Source organism: Phyllobates terribilis, unplaced genomic scaffold (genome assembly GCF_046119375.1).
Source record: "Phyllobates terribilis strain yellow unplaced genomic scaffold, ASM4611937v1 Scaffold_46__1_contigs__length_10046794, whole genome shotgun sequence".
In the NCBI taxonomy this organism is placed as follows: Eukaryota; Metazoa; Chordata; class Amphibia; order Anura; family Dendrobatidae; genus Phyllobates; species Phyllobates terribilis.
This window is the reverse complement of record NW_027362806.1, coordinates 9,426,587-9,439,661: the sequence shown is the minus strand read 5'-3', so window position 1 is coordinate 9,439,661 and position 13,075 is coordinate 9,426,587. Positions and strand designations below refer to the sequence as shown.

The 13,075-nt window shown below is 45.9% G+C and overlaps 1 protein-coding gene across 1 annotated transcript; it reads right to left on the bottom strand.

The window, feature by feature from the left end:
- Positions 1-1,913: 1,913 nt before the first annotated feature.
- On the bottom strand, positions 1,914-6,507 carry LOC141191511 (microtubule-associated serine/threonine-protein kinase 3-like). Its single transcript, XM_073661404.1, has 8 exons — positions 6,462-6,507; positions 4,560-4,698; positions 4,338-4,470; positions 2,872-3,037; positions 2,667-2,765; positions 2,365-2,487; positions 2,111-2,220; positions 1,914-2,009 (listed from the first exon to the last, which is right to left on the bottom strand). Exons 1-8 carry the CDS (start codon positions 6,505-6,507, stop codon positions 1,914-1,916), a joined length of 912 nt encoding a protein of 303 aa, XP_073517505.1.
- Between the last annotated feature and the right edge of the window lie 6,568 nt (positions 6,508-13,075).

The following is a 13,075-nucleotide window of genomic DNA, read 5'->3' as shown; positions in this document are numbered from 1 at the left end:
CATTTTTCATCCCATTCCAGCCCTGATCTCTATATATATATATATATATATATATAATTAAAATTCTTTTAAAAGCAGAAGTGTTAATATGTATTTTTTATCGCTTAGCAGAATGCAGAGTGAAGTTTGATAGATATAAGAAAATCTCAATAAATATAGAAGTTGTTTTTTTTTTTTTTATTAGGGATAGGGTAGAAGGATAAGGGATGAACAAAATCAGGGACAGAATCAGTAGACAAAATCATAGTCAGGAAGAAATCCGGATCAGATACCAGGTGATCAGTAAAAAAAGCCAAGTCAGGCGAGCAGTATGGATAGAGCGGAGCCTGGTGACAGAGGCATTACCGAAACAAGTCCGGGTAGAGATGTTACAGTTAGAAGGCCACAGGTAGATGGTGAAGGTCCTTCTTTACAGGTCCAGCAGTGATGGTGGATCGGCTGTACTCCGCTAGATGCGGAGCTTTTCTGTCTTTTAGATGACACTTGGGCAACAGCGACAGCATGCAAATGCGCGAGCTGCGCTAGATAGTCCACGCCGGCAGGATGATAAGATCCGGCGGAAGATGGAACCTAAGAGAAGAGAAATACATACAATGTAAGTGATGGGACTCCATATTACATGATGCTACTGTGCGGTCAGTGTGGCCGGCCGGACAGCAGAGGAATCTTATTCACACAGATGTCCGGGGTCATTGTCAGCCATCATACATGTGACAATCCCATCACTGACAGATGACATCTGCTCCCCATGACTTATTCTCATCACTAACATCACACAACATGGAGATGATTCTCACACTTACCTCGTCTCTTTTTCCCCTTTTTCCCATTTTCTGAGTTTTGTTGGTCTATACTCAGATTCATTTCAGATTTTCTTTCCTCTTCAGTTGTAAATTCTGATCAGAAAGTAAAAAAAACTCAGTAAAGAAATATTCTTATAGGATCTGCTTTGTGTACTGTATATAGAAGAATTGTTCTAGTCCTGTCCCCTATAGTCCTGATAATCTGGCATTGCATTATTATAGGGCAGAATAAGTCCTATATACCGTTCATGACCTAATCTGAGGGGCATTAGATGTATCACTGATATGGAGCAGTAAGCGCCCTGTGTGCCGCCACGTGGTGCATCACTAATGAGCGATATTCTACTATAGGAGACGATGTCTTCTTATATTGAAGTGAGTTCCTGGATGCTAAAACGTATTTTACAGAATCCATGAAAACAATTCCTGGATAAAATTAAGGAAATAGAAATACAGTATGGGCCCATGGAAAATATAATTGGGATCCATGAAACCTGGACAACATAGGAGACCTAATACAGAAAAACCAAATATTTGAGCCTTGAAGTCAACATTCACCTTTTGATGCTGTACATACATACCTGATGATGGGGACGAGGAGGGCAAGCTGTTTATAGCATTGTCGCTATCAGATTCAGAAAGCGATTCTTTCTGCCTGTCAGGAAGAATCAGGGGGTCTGACCAGAAGACCCAGGAGGTAACTTCCAACTCTCCCATTCTATGATTTAAGAAAAACATGTAAATCACAAGTCAATGCAGAATAAAAGGGGTGGTCTCACTAGAAGAACACCGACTAGAGGGCCTAATAGGACATATGACTGTCATAGTGAGGAAGGTTTTATGCTCCAATCTACCTTCTATGGATCAGAGCGAAAAACAACTAGCAATAATGGCTGGCATGTAATACTACATCTCTCCTACAGTATGGGCAGCTCTAATACGCGTGAATGGCTGCAATTATGGGCTATTATCACCAACGGTTTCTGAAGCCAAAAGCACAATGACCGCTAATCATTGAGGCTGAATTTGATATTATGGTATTTATGTCCTATATTATATGTTGTGCATATATATCAGCCTGGAACTCCCATTAATGACCCCATAATCTACTCACATTTCTGAGATATTTGTATTGGTTGCTGGCGTACACTCTGGAGGAGACTTCTGGTCCTCATCATTCATCGTTCTGGTAGTGATGGTACAGAGCTAAACATGGACAAAAACAAGATATGAAATACTTTTTTTTACTTTTAGAGGTCTTTTTTGTTTCACATATTTTGGATTTATTGATCACATACGGTACTTACTTTAGAAAGCCTTTCAGAAGATGATGTAAAATTTTGGAAGTCAAGGTTCTCATTGTTCTCACTTGTACCCTCCTCATCCTCTGAGACCGAATGGTCTATTTCAGAGTGATCTACAAAAGTAATGAAGTATTATTAGAGGTTGTTAGTATAAAACAGGCGTCATTTATCACAATATTAGTGGGTACTGATTATTACATTTTATGGAAGACAAGACAAACAGCCGCTTAGTCTAGATGATGTCTTCTTCTACTTACCGATAAATAAGCTGTTGTCCACATCTGAGGCAAGCTGAGGAATGTACTCTGGCTTCTGACTTAGAAGGTTGTTAAAATCTAAGTCACTCAGGAATGGATGACTCTTGATCTCAAGTGATCCTCCTGGAAAAAGAACAAAACAAAAGTGATGTGGACATTGTCAGAAGGAAGAAGACTGAAAGTCATAGTGTGGAGAACTAGAAATGGACAATCTGATAGAGAAGTGTTGATCCTCAAGGACATGAGTGATAAGTGTGATAGGTGAATATTAATACTAATATGAATAGTATTATATCTCTTACCTGTCCCAAGTCTATCTGCAGGATTTGTTCTGAGCAGCTCAGTAATCAGGTTCTGTGCATTGGGAGTAGGAGCGGAATTACAATCCCAAATTATGTCACCTGTTATACAGAAAATAAAATCTCTTTACTGGACTGTAAGCTAAAGCAAAGTAAACACCTAAACCAATGTAACTGATCAAAGCAATGGTCGGATCATTCCACTTACCAATGACAATCCTGTCATAAAGCTCAGCTACAGAATCTCCATCAAATGGTACAGATCCCGTGAGAAATTTATGTAGGATTATCCCCATTGACCACCAGTCAACAGGTCTTCCATAGCCTTCTTTGAGGATGACCTCTGGGGCGATGTAATATGGGGTGCCACATAACTGGAAAACAACAGAAGATAAAGATGAAAATGATAAAATGGTTATTATAACAAGTTCTCGCCATAAAAACACAATGACAAAAGATAAAATATCAATGGAAACGTTCTCTAGAAATGAAGAATGTAGAGAAGACATAATGGTGTGATGAGATTTGTAAAGAAAAAAAAAACATATGCCAAAGGCAAGGTGAACAGATGGGGTATATTAGTTAACCAAATACCAAAGCAAAACAAAGAAAACCCCTTAAAATATAATCTTTAATAGCTACATTTAAAAGCACCCATATCAATATATGAAGACAAAATGCATAAAATGTACAATATATGGGTAGTGGGATAAACGTAGGATAATTGACATGCAGGCTTGCCCTAGAGATCCCAAATGGGCTGAGATCCCGCCTGCCAGTGGAGGTTGACACCCTAGCTAATCGGTTTGGCGCCCCCCTCCACATCGGCACTCCCTCCGTGACCCTATCCACCCCTAGACAGACATACACATATACAGATAATGATGAAAGGCAGACAGTCATGTCGCTGCTAACATGCTGAATGAAAAAAAGGCAATATTCAATGTATCAATTATATGGAAACAGGGAAGCTGATATAATGTAGTTCCACTAGTACAGATAGGATATCAAATGCACCAATCTATACACAATTCAGTATGATATATAAACCATCATTCAGAAGCCTATTATAGATACATAAAGTACATTAGTGCTGGCAATTACGGGCAACAAGAACAATATTATAAAAGCACGTGTGCTCAATTAACGGTAAACATAGGAACATAAATATGTCCAAAGTAGTAACAAGTCACCTATATAATGACATTGAGCATGAAGATAATAGTCTAGGACAGACGGTACATATAGACAACCTCAAAATCCCCCTGGCTAATCTATTATCAGGACTGATCTACACAGGACACGTCCAAATGTTGGGACAGAGCATTATCCAGTGTGCGAATTACAAAAAAAGTTGCCAAAAAAGCATTTTAGTCAGCAGTAACCAGAGGACTTATCTGTAAATTGTCCCAACACGTTTCTCCCCCTCCTAATTTGGGGTTCATCAGGGGATCATATTAGGAGATAGCCACAATGAGTCAGTGGACAGACGCGGGAGATAAATACACCCCGATCGGAGAATACTGGTGCCGCCACATTTTATGGATTTTGTCTTTATATATTGATATGGGTGCTTTTAAATGTATCTATTAAAAGTTATATTTAAGGTCTTTCTTTGCTTTGGTCCTTGGAGATTTGTAAAGAACAAGCTAAATTCCTGTAAGTGTTACCCACCTCACGGTCCAGGAACTCCCTGGTGATGTCCTCCGCTAATTCCTTGTAGGTGTTGGTTTTTGGTATCATGACACCAACTTTTGAAATCCCAAAATCGGTAACTTTTATGTGTCCAGCAGATGTAATCAGGAGGCTGTGGAAGAGAAGATGGTTTTAGCCTCACAGACCGTATGATAATAAATGATAACTTCCCCCCTTTATTATACTACGAGGGGCACTTACTTATCCGGCTTCAGGTCTCTGTGCACCACACCGTAGCTATGGAGGTATTCCACAGCAAGAACCGCTTCTCCAAAGTATAAGCGGGCCAAGGGGACAGATAGAGGACCCCTGGTGCTTAGGAGGGTCTCACAGTCGCCACCTATAGAAGAAAGGAAATATGACCGGTGAGTGGTTTATACAGCAGATCACCATGATGTATAATGGGAAGTGAGCGGAGACATTGGGATAGGAGAGAATATAAACAGATATAATGTATAGTGCACATAATATTAGTCTGAATCGATGGAGAAATGTTGTCCATGTAACTAATAACATAAAGTGATGTCACATCTCGTCTACAGCTGGAGATACTGACATGCTCAGTGCGGACTTACAGGGAGATCACACAGACAGTGGCGGACAGAGAAATCTCAGGGCCCCATAGCAAAAGTTCTAACTGCACGCCCCTTCAAAAAAAACCCTTACTGAAGTCAATCGATGTTCTCAACATCAATACACCTTTTATAGCCATTTTAGCAAATGATGCTCCCAAAAATGCCCCCACCCACAGACTGAGTTAAATATTCCCACAGTGAAATCTTAACCCAGTTTCACCTTACAGATATAATGTAGCACCTGTCTATAATGTCCCCACTCAGTATGAGGCCAGTCACAGCCCCCTACTCAGTATAATGGCGCCCACAGCCCCCCCTACTTAATATAATGGCCCCCATAGCCCCTCAGACAATATAATGGTCTCCACCACTGCCCACTCAGTATGATGGCCCCCAAAGCCAATCAAACAGAATTAGGATCCCCACACAGAATAAGGACCCCCACTGCACACCATTCAATATGAGGACCCCCAGGAGGTGTAGGGGCATGTACAGTCACCAACTCAATATAGCGGCATTCACAGTCCCCTATAGCCCCTCACACGGCACACCATTCAGTATTATGGTACCCACAACCCTCAATTCTCAGTATTATGGCTTCCACCAATCTCGCAACTCAGTATTATGCCCCCACCAGCCCAACAACTAAGTATAATTGCTCTCACCAGCCCCACCACTCAGTATTATGGCCCTCAGCAGCCCCACCACTCAGTGTTATTGCCCCCAACAGTCCCTCCACTTAGTAGTAAGGCACACAATAGCCCCACTACTCAGTATTATGGCCCCCACCAGCCTCAACACTCAGTATTATGGCCCTCACCAGCCCCACCACTCATTGTTACGGCCCCTACCAGCCCCACCACTTAGTAGTAAGGCACCCACCACTCAGTACTACCACCTCCACCAGCCCCACCTCTCAGTATTATGGCCCCCACCAGTATCAACACTCAGTATTATCGCTCTCACCAACCCCACTACTCAGAATTATGGCCCTTATTAGCCCCACCACTCAGTGTTATGACCCCACCAGCCCCACCACTTAGTAGTAAGGCACCCACCAGCCCCACCATTCAGTACTATAGCCCCCACCAGCCCTACCTCTCAGTATTATGGCCCCCACCACTACTTAGTGTTATGGCCCCCACCAGCCTCACCATTTAGAATTATCGCCCTCACCAGCCTCACCACTCAGTATTATGGCCCCAACCAGCCCTACTACTCAGCATATGGTCTCCACCTGCCCCATCACTCAGTGTTATGGCCCCCACCAGCCCCACCTGTGCAGTGTAAGTACTGAGACTCCACACTACAGATGCAATATTGTGGCGACATCGAAGAACCTGCAGTACACGGAGTCTCGGACCCATCTGCGGAGGCTGAATGGTGGATTTAGGAACCTTTGGCTCCCTGATCCACCATTGTTTTCATCGGTATTCATATTCTGACAATGTGAATACCACTGAAATTGTGATGACAGGTGGTGGAATGGGGCCCAGTGCCGAGTGGTGCCAGGCCCGATCTGACTCACTGGCACCATAGCACTGCTGCACACAGATCAATGAATTTCCAGGCATCTTGGTAATAGAAAACCTACAGTAAATGCACTGTGAGGATGTAACTGTCCTAATTATCCTAATTATATAAGCAGTGATAAGATGTAAGCAGACATGGGCTGAATATACTACAATATACATGTCCTACCTCCTACATACTCCATGACCACACACAGGTGAGATTTTGTTGGAAAGGAGCAGAGCATGGAGACCACGAAGGGACAATCTGCGAATGTTAGGATGTCCCTCTCCAGAAAGGCCAATGCCACTCTTTTTGGAGTGTTCAGGTTTCGCTTGAACATTTTCTTCAAAGCAAAGATCTGGTGTGAGTCTTTATGGTGCGCTAAGTAGACGGCACTGGAGAGAAAGAGAATCAATGGTTAGAATGAATCTTTACTACAAGAACATCTATAGAAGTCATTATATAATGTTTTGTACTAATGTTTAATGCTAGAAGTCTGTCCGTCACTGGAAATCCATGTCTAGAATTTGATAAAAGATCACTACATAGATCACCTATGGGAGGTGTCCACAATGCCACGTCCGCCGGAGCCCTCACCCAGGTCACATTACAGATGAGAGAATCTACTGAAATTATTCTTGGGCAGATTCACTACATTAGACCAGTAGATACGATTCAGTGCAAATAAAAGTTGGTCCAAATTAAAAGTGCTCCAATTGCCATAACATGACGTTAATTATGCTCCCGCATACCCCAAGACATAACAACATAATAAATGGAGGGGAGCGAAGGAGTTACAAAAAATGAAACCCATTATAGCCACTTGTCCTCTGTGCCAGTCTTTATTGCTGAGACCAGGGAGTAGACTCACATGGTCATGGTGGAGGTTGGGGGGTGCAGATGTCATTGATGAAATTTCGTGTCACCCCCTCACTTGACCATGTGTTGCCAATTACTCTTATCAGTTCGCTAATGGATTCCGAAAAGAACAGACCGGTGCGGAGGAGGGGGAAGCTCTGATGGGGGTGGCAGTGTAAGAACAGATGAGGGTCTAGGACAGGCAGGTGTAATATATTATTCTATTTTAATCCCTTTCCTTAATAGTTTGTTTTCCTACAGATCATATAATTTCCCTATGATAACACTGAAGGGAAGAGCACAGAGTCTGGAGCATTGTCATTGGGAACCTTGAGAAATGTGGAATATGCCAACAGAAAACTCACCCAAAACTTCCACTGCTGATCAGTTTGGATGTCCCATAGTCGCTCTTATGCGGCTGTCTTGACGGGGTCAATGATTTGATCACGCTCTATAAAAGAATAAGAAATTATATAAAGATATAGAAGCTGCTGGAAAAAAGCTCCAGATGCAAAAACGTCTCCCTTCTGTCATCTCCTCTTAGAATAGAGACATCCCATGGTTATATGGGGACAATACTGGACGTGTCATTCACGCCCCATAATCTGGTGATACACCGTCATCTCTCTCCATGATACTTACACCGTCAGATTGTTGGATCTCCGGGATCTCACAGATTCTACTGTCAGCATCCGCCAACACAGTTGTTTCTAAAAGAGTGAAAAAATTATGAAGAAATAAAATGTATTAGACGATATTAATCCTACATATATATTACAACAATATAACTCAGACATGACAAGATGTCTGTAAATGGGAATAATACTTATTATATAGGGATTCTAAATATGAGAACGTACGGAGCATCCATGAATAAACGTAATGGAAATGATGAAGGACTCCCCCAATCATCACATGAATGAGGACCCCCCCACCCTCGCTGTACATGTGAGTGATGGTAAGAGAGCTGAAGCGTAGGAGCCATATGCAGATTATCCTGGAAGTGCACTGGGGGCGTGTCACAGTATGGATTTCTTCTTCCACGCCCCCAGTGCACTTCCATGCTGATTTGTATACGGCTTCTACATTAGATTTCCCTTGACTGAGACATTGGATTTCTGCAAAAAATTATTACAGAGAAATGGCCAGTACAGTCATTCCACAATATGCAAAAATGTGCTGACAGGTTCCCATTACACAGAATATACAGAGTAAATGTAAGATTATTCCCTGTTCTGTATAATATCTGGATATTTCTTGTAGGTGATCGGCTTACCTGTAGTCAGATCGCTGTTCAGTCCCGGGATTAGATTTTGCTCGTCTTTGGTGTCGCCTTCTGCTGTTTCCTGATAGATATAATATATATAATTAACATGTGGAACCTTACACTAAATCATCACATAGATAAATCAGGAAGGACTAAACCTGCATTTACAGATGCAGCCAATTGTAACTGTACAAATCAGACGTGTGCTAGAGAAGATGACGGCTCCTTACCAGGCGTTCCGAGGAGCGAGCCGGACGCTCCAGTACACACAGGACTTTTTCGGCCAGGTCTTTAATAAAAGCCAAATCTCCATATTGAGATCTTTCTTCAGCCTACAAAGAGGAAAAGAAACAAAAAGGAAAATTTTGAGATGAGAAAGGTCACAATGGAGGAGGCCGCCATTGTATGTGACATTTGCTCCTCTCTGCAGATACAATAACTCTGGGGACTCATCGTGTTTTATATTGGAGGAAAGAAACTTCTATCCCACCATTATCTATAATATAACCAGGGATGGGTCCTTCTTTCCGAAGCCTCTATAGACTGCGCAAGCGCACTGTACCTGCACAATGTGGCCGCAGACAGAAGAACACATCCAGACCGGGAGGCGGACGGGGATGGAGGAGGAGTGTGGTGCCAGAAATATTATTATTTATTATTATTATTTATTATTATAGCGCCATTTATTCCATGGCGCTTTACATGTGATAGGGATATACATAACAAAAGCATTTACATAATCTTAACAAAACGAGTCAGCGACTGGTACAGGAGGAGCGAGGACCCTGCCCGCGAGGGCTCACAGTCTACGAGGGATGGGTGAGGATACAGTAGGTGAGGGTAGAGCTGGTCGTGCAGTGGTGTTTACTGCAGGTTGTAGGCTTGTCGGAAGAGGTGGGTCTTCAGGTTCCTTTTGAAGGTTTCCACGGTCGGCGAGAGTCTGATATGTTGGGGTAGAGAGTTCCAGAGTAGGGGGGAAGCACGGGAGAAATCTTGTATACGAGTGTGGGAGGAGGAGATAAGAGGGGAGTAGAGCAGGAGATCTTGTGAGGATCGGAGGTTGCGTGCAGGTAAGTACCGGGAGACTAGGTCACAGATGTATGGGGGAGACAGGTTGTGGATGGCTTTGTATGCCATGGTTAGAGTTTTGAACTGAATTCTCTGGGCAATAGGGAGCCAGTGAAGGGATTGACAGAGAGGAGAGGCCGGGGAATAGCGGGGGGACAGGTGGATTAGTCGAGCAGCAGAGTTTAGGATAGATTGGAGAGGTGCAAGAGTGTTGGAAGGGATGCCACGGAGCAGGAGGTTGCAGTAGTCGAGGCGGGATATGATGAGGGCATGCACTAGTGTTTTTGCAGAGTCTTTGCTGAGGAATGCACGGATCCGGGAGATGTTTTTGAGTTGGAGTCGGCAGGAGGTGGAAAGGGCTTGAATATGTGGTTTGAAGGAGAGATCAGAGTCCAGGGTTACCCCAAGGCAGCGAGCTTGTGGGACTGGGGAGAGTGAACAGCCATTGACGTTGATGGATAGGTCGGATGGGGGATGTGAATGAGAGGGTGGAAAGATGATGAACTCTGTTTTATCCATGTTGAGTTTTAGAAACCTGTCGGAGAAGAAGGATGAGATGGCGGACAGACATTGTATGCGTCATTTCATCATGGCTATGGGGGGTCTCCTGCTAAAAGTGGGGAGGCTATGGAGGCAGTGGCCACTGCTATGGGGCCCGTGAGCCGGGGGGGGGGCCCATAGCAGTCGCCTGCACCGTGTATGCCCCGCATCGGGGCCCTTGCAACAGGCTCCACTCCCAGGCCCGGCGTTAGCACCCGGGCAAGTGCCAGGTCCCTGAGCAGGCAGGGGGCCCCACTCCGCTCAGGGCCCCGGCACAATACTTACCTCTCCCCGTGCCTCCGCAGCTCCGGTGTCTTCCGCGTCCTGTGCTGTGACGTCTCAGGTTAGAGGGTGGGATGACGTCTTTCCACCACACCCTCTGCTGAGCAGTCACAGTGCAGAGCGGGAAGACAGCGACGCTGAGGAGTCCGGAGCAGAGCAGCGGCAGCAGGTGAGGTGAGTATGTCATTTTTTTTTTTTTTAATGTATGGAGGCCTGGGGCCCATACACTATATAAGGGCTCGTACACTGTATGGAGGACTATATGGGGGCCAGTATTCTGTTTGGAGGACTATATGGGGGCCCATACACTGTGTGGAGGACTATATGAGGGGCAGTATACTGTATGGATGACTATATGGGGGCCAGTACACTGTATGGAGGACTATATGGGGGCCAGTATTCTGTAGGGAGGACTATATGGGGGCCCATACACTGTGTGGAGGACTATATGAGGGCCAGTATACTGTATTGAGGACTATATGGGACTATATGGGGGCCAGTACACTGTATGGAGGACTATATGGGGGCCAGTATTCTCTATGGGGGCCAGTATTCTGTATGGAGGACTATATGGGGGCCAGTATACTGTATGGAGGACTATATGGGGGCCAATACACTGTATGGAGGGCTATATTGGGACCCATACACTGTGTGGAGGACTATATGAGGCCAGTATTCTCTATAGAGGACTATAAGGAGGCCGGTATACTGTATGGAGGACTATATGCAGGCCAGTATACTGTATGGAGAGGACTATATGGGGGCCAGTATTCTGTATGAAGAATGTCTTATACTGTGTGGAGGACCATAGGGAGTGCATTATACTGTGTGGAGGACCATAGGGAGTGCATTATACTGTGTGGAGGACCATAGGGAGTGCATTATACTGTTTGGAGGACCATTGGGAGTGCATTATACTGCGTGGAGGACCATAGGGAGTGCATTATACTGTGTGGAGGACCATGGCGAGTGCATTATACTGTGTGGAGGACCATGGCGAGTGCATTATACTGTGTGGAGGACCATGGCGAGTGCATTATACTGTGTGGAGAGGTGTGGGGCCATTATACTACATGGAGGGCTGTGTGGGGGTCACAGTTGGGGGATCATACTGTGTTGGAGTCACCATACTTTGCCTTAAGAGTTGAGGTGGGGTACGGTAGAGTCATTATACTGTGCATGTGGAGGAATTCACCATGGGGGTAACATACTGTGTTTAGAGGGGGCACTGTTGTTGGCATCATACCTTATGGGGAAATAAAAGAGGAATCTAGGACTTCAGCAGGAGAAAAATTACTGTGTAAAGGCTGGAAAGTTATGAGATATGCTCTTCCTTGACCCCCGACAATTTTCACTTTTTTGGAAGGGCTCCATTTAGCGCTTCTGCTATGGGGCCCCATGATTCCTATGTACGCCTCTGTATGGAGGTCTCCTGCTGGACGTGGGGAGGCTATGGGGGTCTCCTGCTGGACGTGGGGAGGCTATGGGGGTCTCCTGCTGGACATGCAGAGGCTATAGGGGTCTCCTGCTGGACGTGAGGAGGCTATGGCGGTCTCCTGCTGGACATGCGGAGGCTATGGGGGTCTCCTGCTGGACGTGCGGAGGCTATGGGGGTCTCCTGCTGGACGTGCAGAGGCTATGGGGGTCTCCTGCAGGACGTGCGGAGGCTAATGGGGGTCTCCTGCTGGACGTAGGGAGGCCATGGGGGTCTCCTGCTCGATGCGTTGAGGCTATGAGGGTCTCCTGCTGGATGTGGGGTGGTTATGGGGGTCTCTTGCTGGACATGGGGAGTCTATGGGAGTCTCCTGCTGGACGTGCAGAGGCTATGGGGGTTTCCTGCTGGACGTGGGGAGGCTATGGGGGTCTCCTGCTGGACGTGGGGAGGCTTTGAGGGTCTCCTGCTGGACCGGGGAAGGCTATGGGGGTCTCCTGCTAGACGTGCGAATGCTATGGGGGTCTTCTGCTGGACGTGGGGAGGCTATCGGGGTCTCTTGCTGGACGTGCGGAGGCTATGGGAGTCTCCTGCTGGACATGCGGATGCTAAGGGGGTCTCCTGCTGGAGGGGTGGAGGCTATGGAGGTCTCCTGCTGGACGTGGTGAGTCTATGGGGGTCTGCTGCTGGACGTGCAGAGGCTATGGGGTCTACTGCTGGACGTGGGGAGGCTATAGGAGTCTCCTACTGGATCTTGGGAGGCTATGGGGGTCTCCTGCTGGACATGAGGAGTTTATGGGGTTCTACTGCTGTACATGGGGAGGTTATGCGGTATCTTGCTCAATGCATTGAGGCTATGGGGGTCTCCTGCTGGACGTGTGGAGGCTATGGGAGTCTCCTGCTGGAAATGCAGAGGATATGGGGGTCTCCTGCTGGATGTGGGGAGGCTATGGGGGTCTCCTGCTGGATGTGCGGAGGCTATGGGGGTCTCCTGCTGGACGTGTGGAGGCTATGGGGGTCTCCTGCTTGATGTATGGAGGCTATTGGGGTCTCCTGCTGGAGGTGGGGAGGCTATGCGGGTCTCCTGCTGGACATGCGGAGGCTATGGGGGTCTCCTGCTGGATGTATGGAGGCTATGGGGGTGTGCTGCTGGATGTGGGGAGGCTATGGGGGTCTCCTG

Coding starts and splice junctions, on each gene's coding strand:
- LOC141191511 (XM_073661404.1), bottom strand. CDS start 6,507: ATGCCTGGAAATTCATTGATCTGTGTGCAGCAGTGCTATGGTGCCA. Junction 2,488..2,666: donor TGCAGATAGACTTGGGACAG/GTAAGAGATATA, acceptor TTCTTTTTCCAG/GAGGATCACTTGAGATCAAG. Junction 2,221..2,364: donor GGACAACAGCTTATTTATCG/GTAAGTAGAAGA, acceptor TTACTTTTGTAG/ATCACTCTGAAATAGACCAT.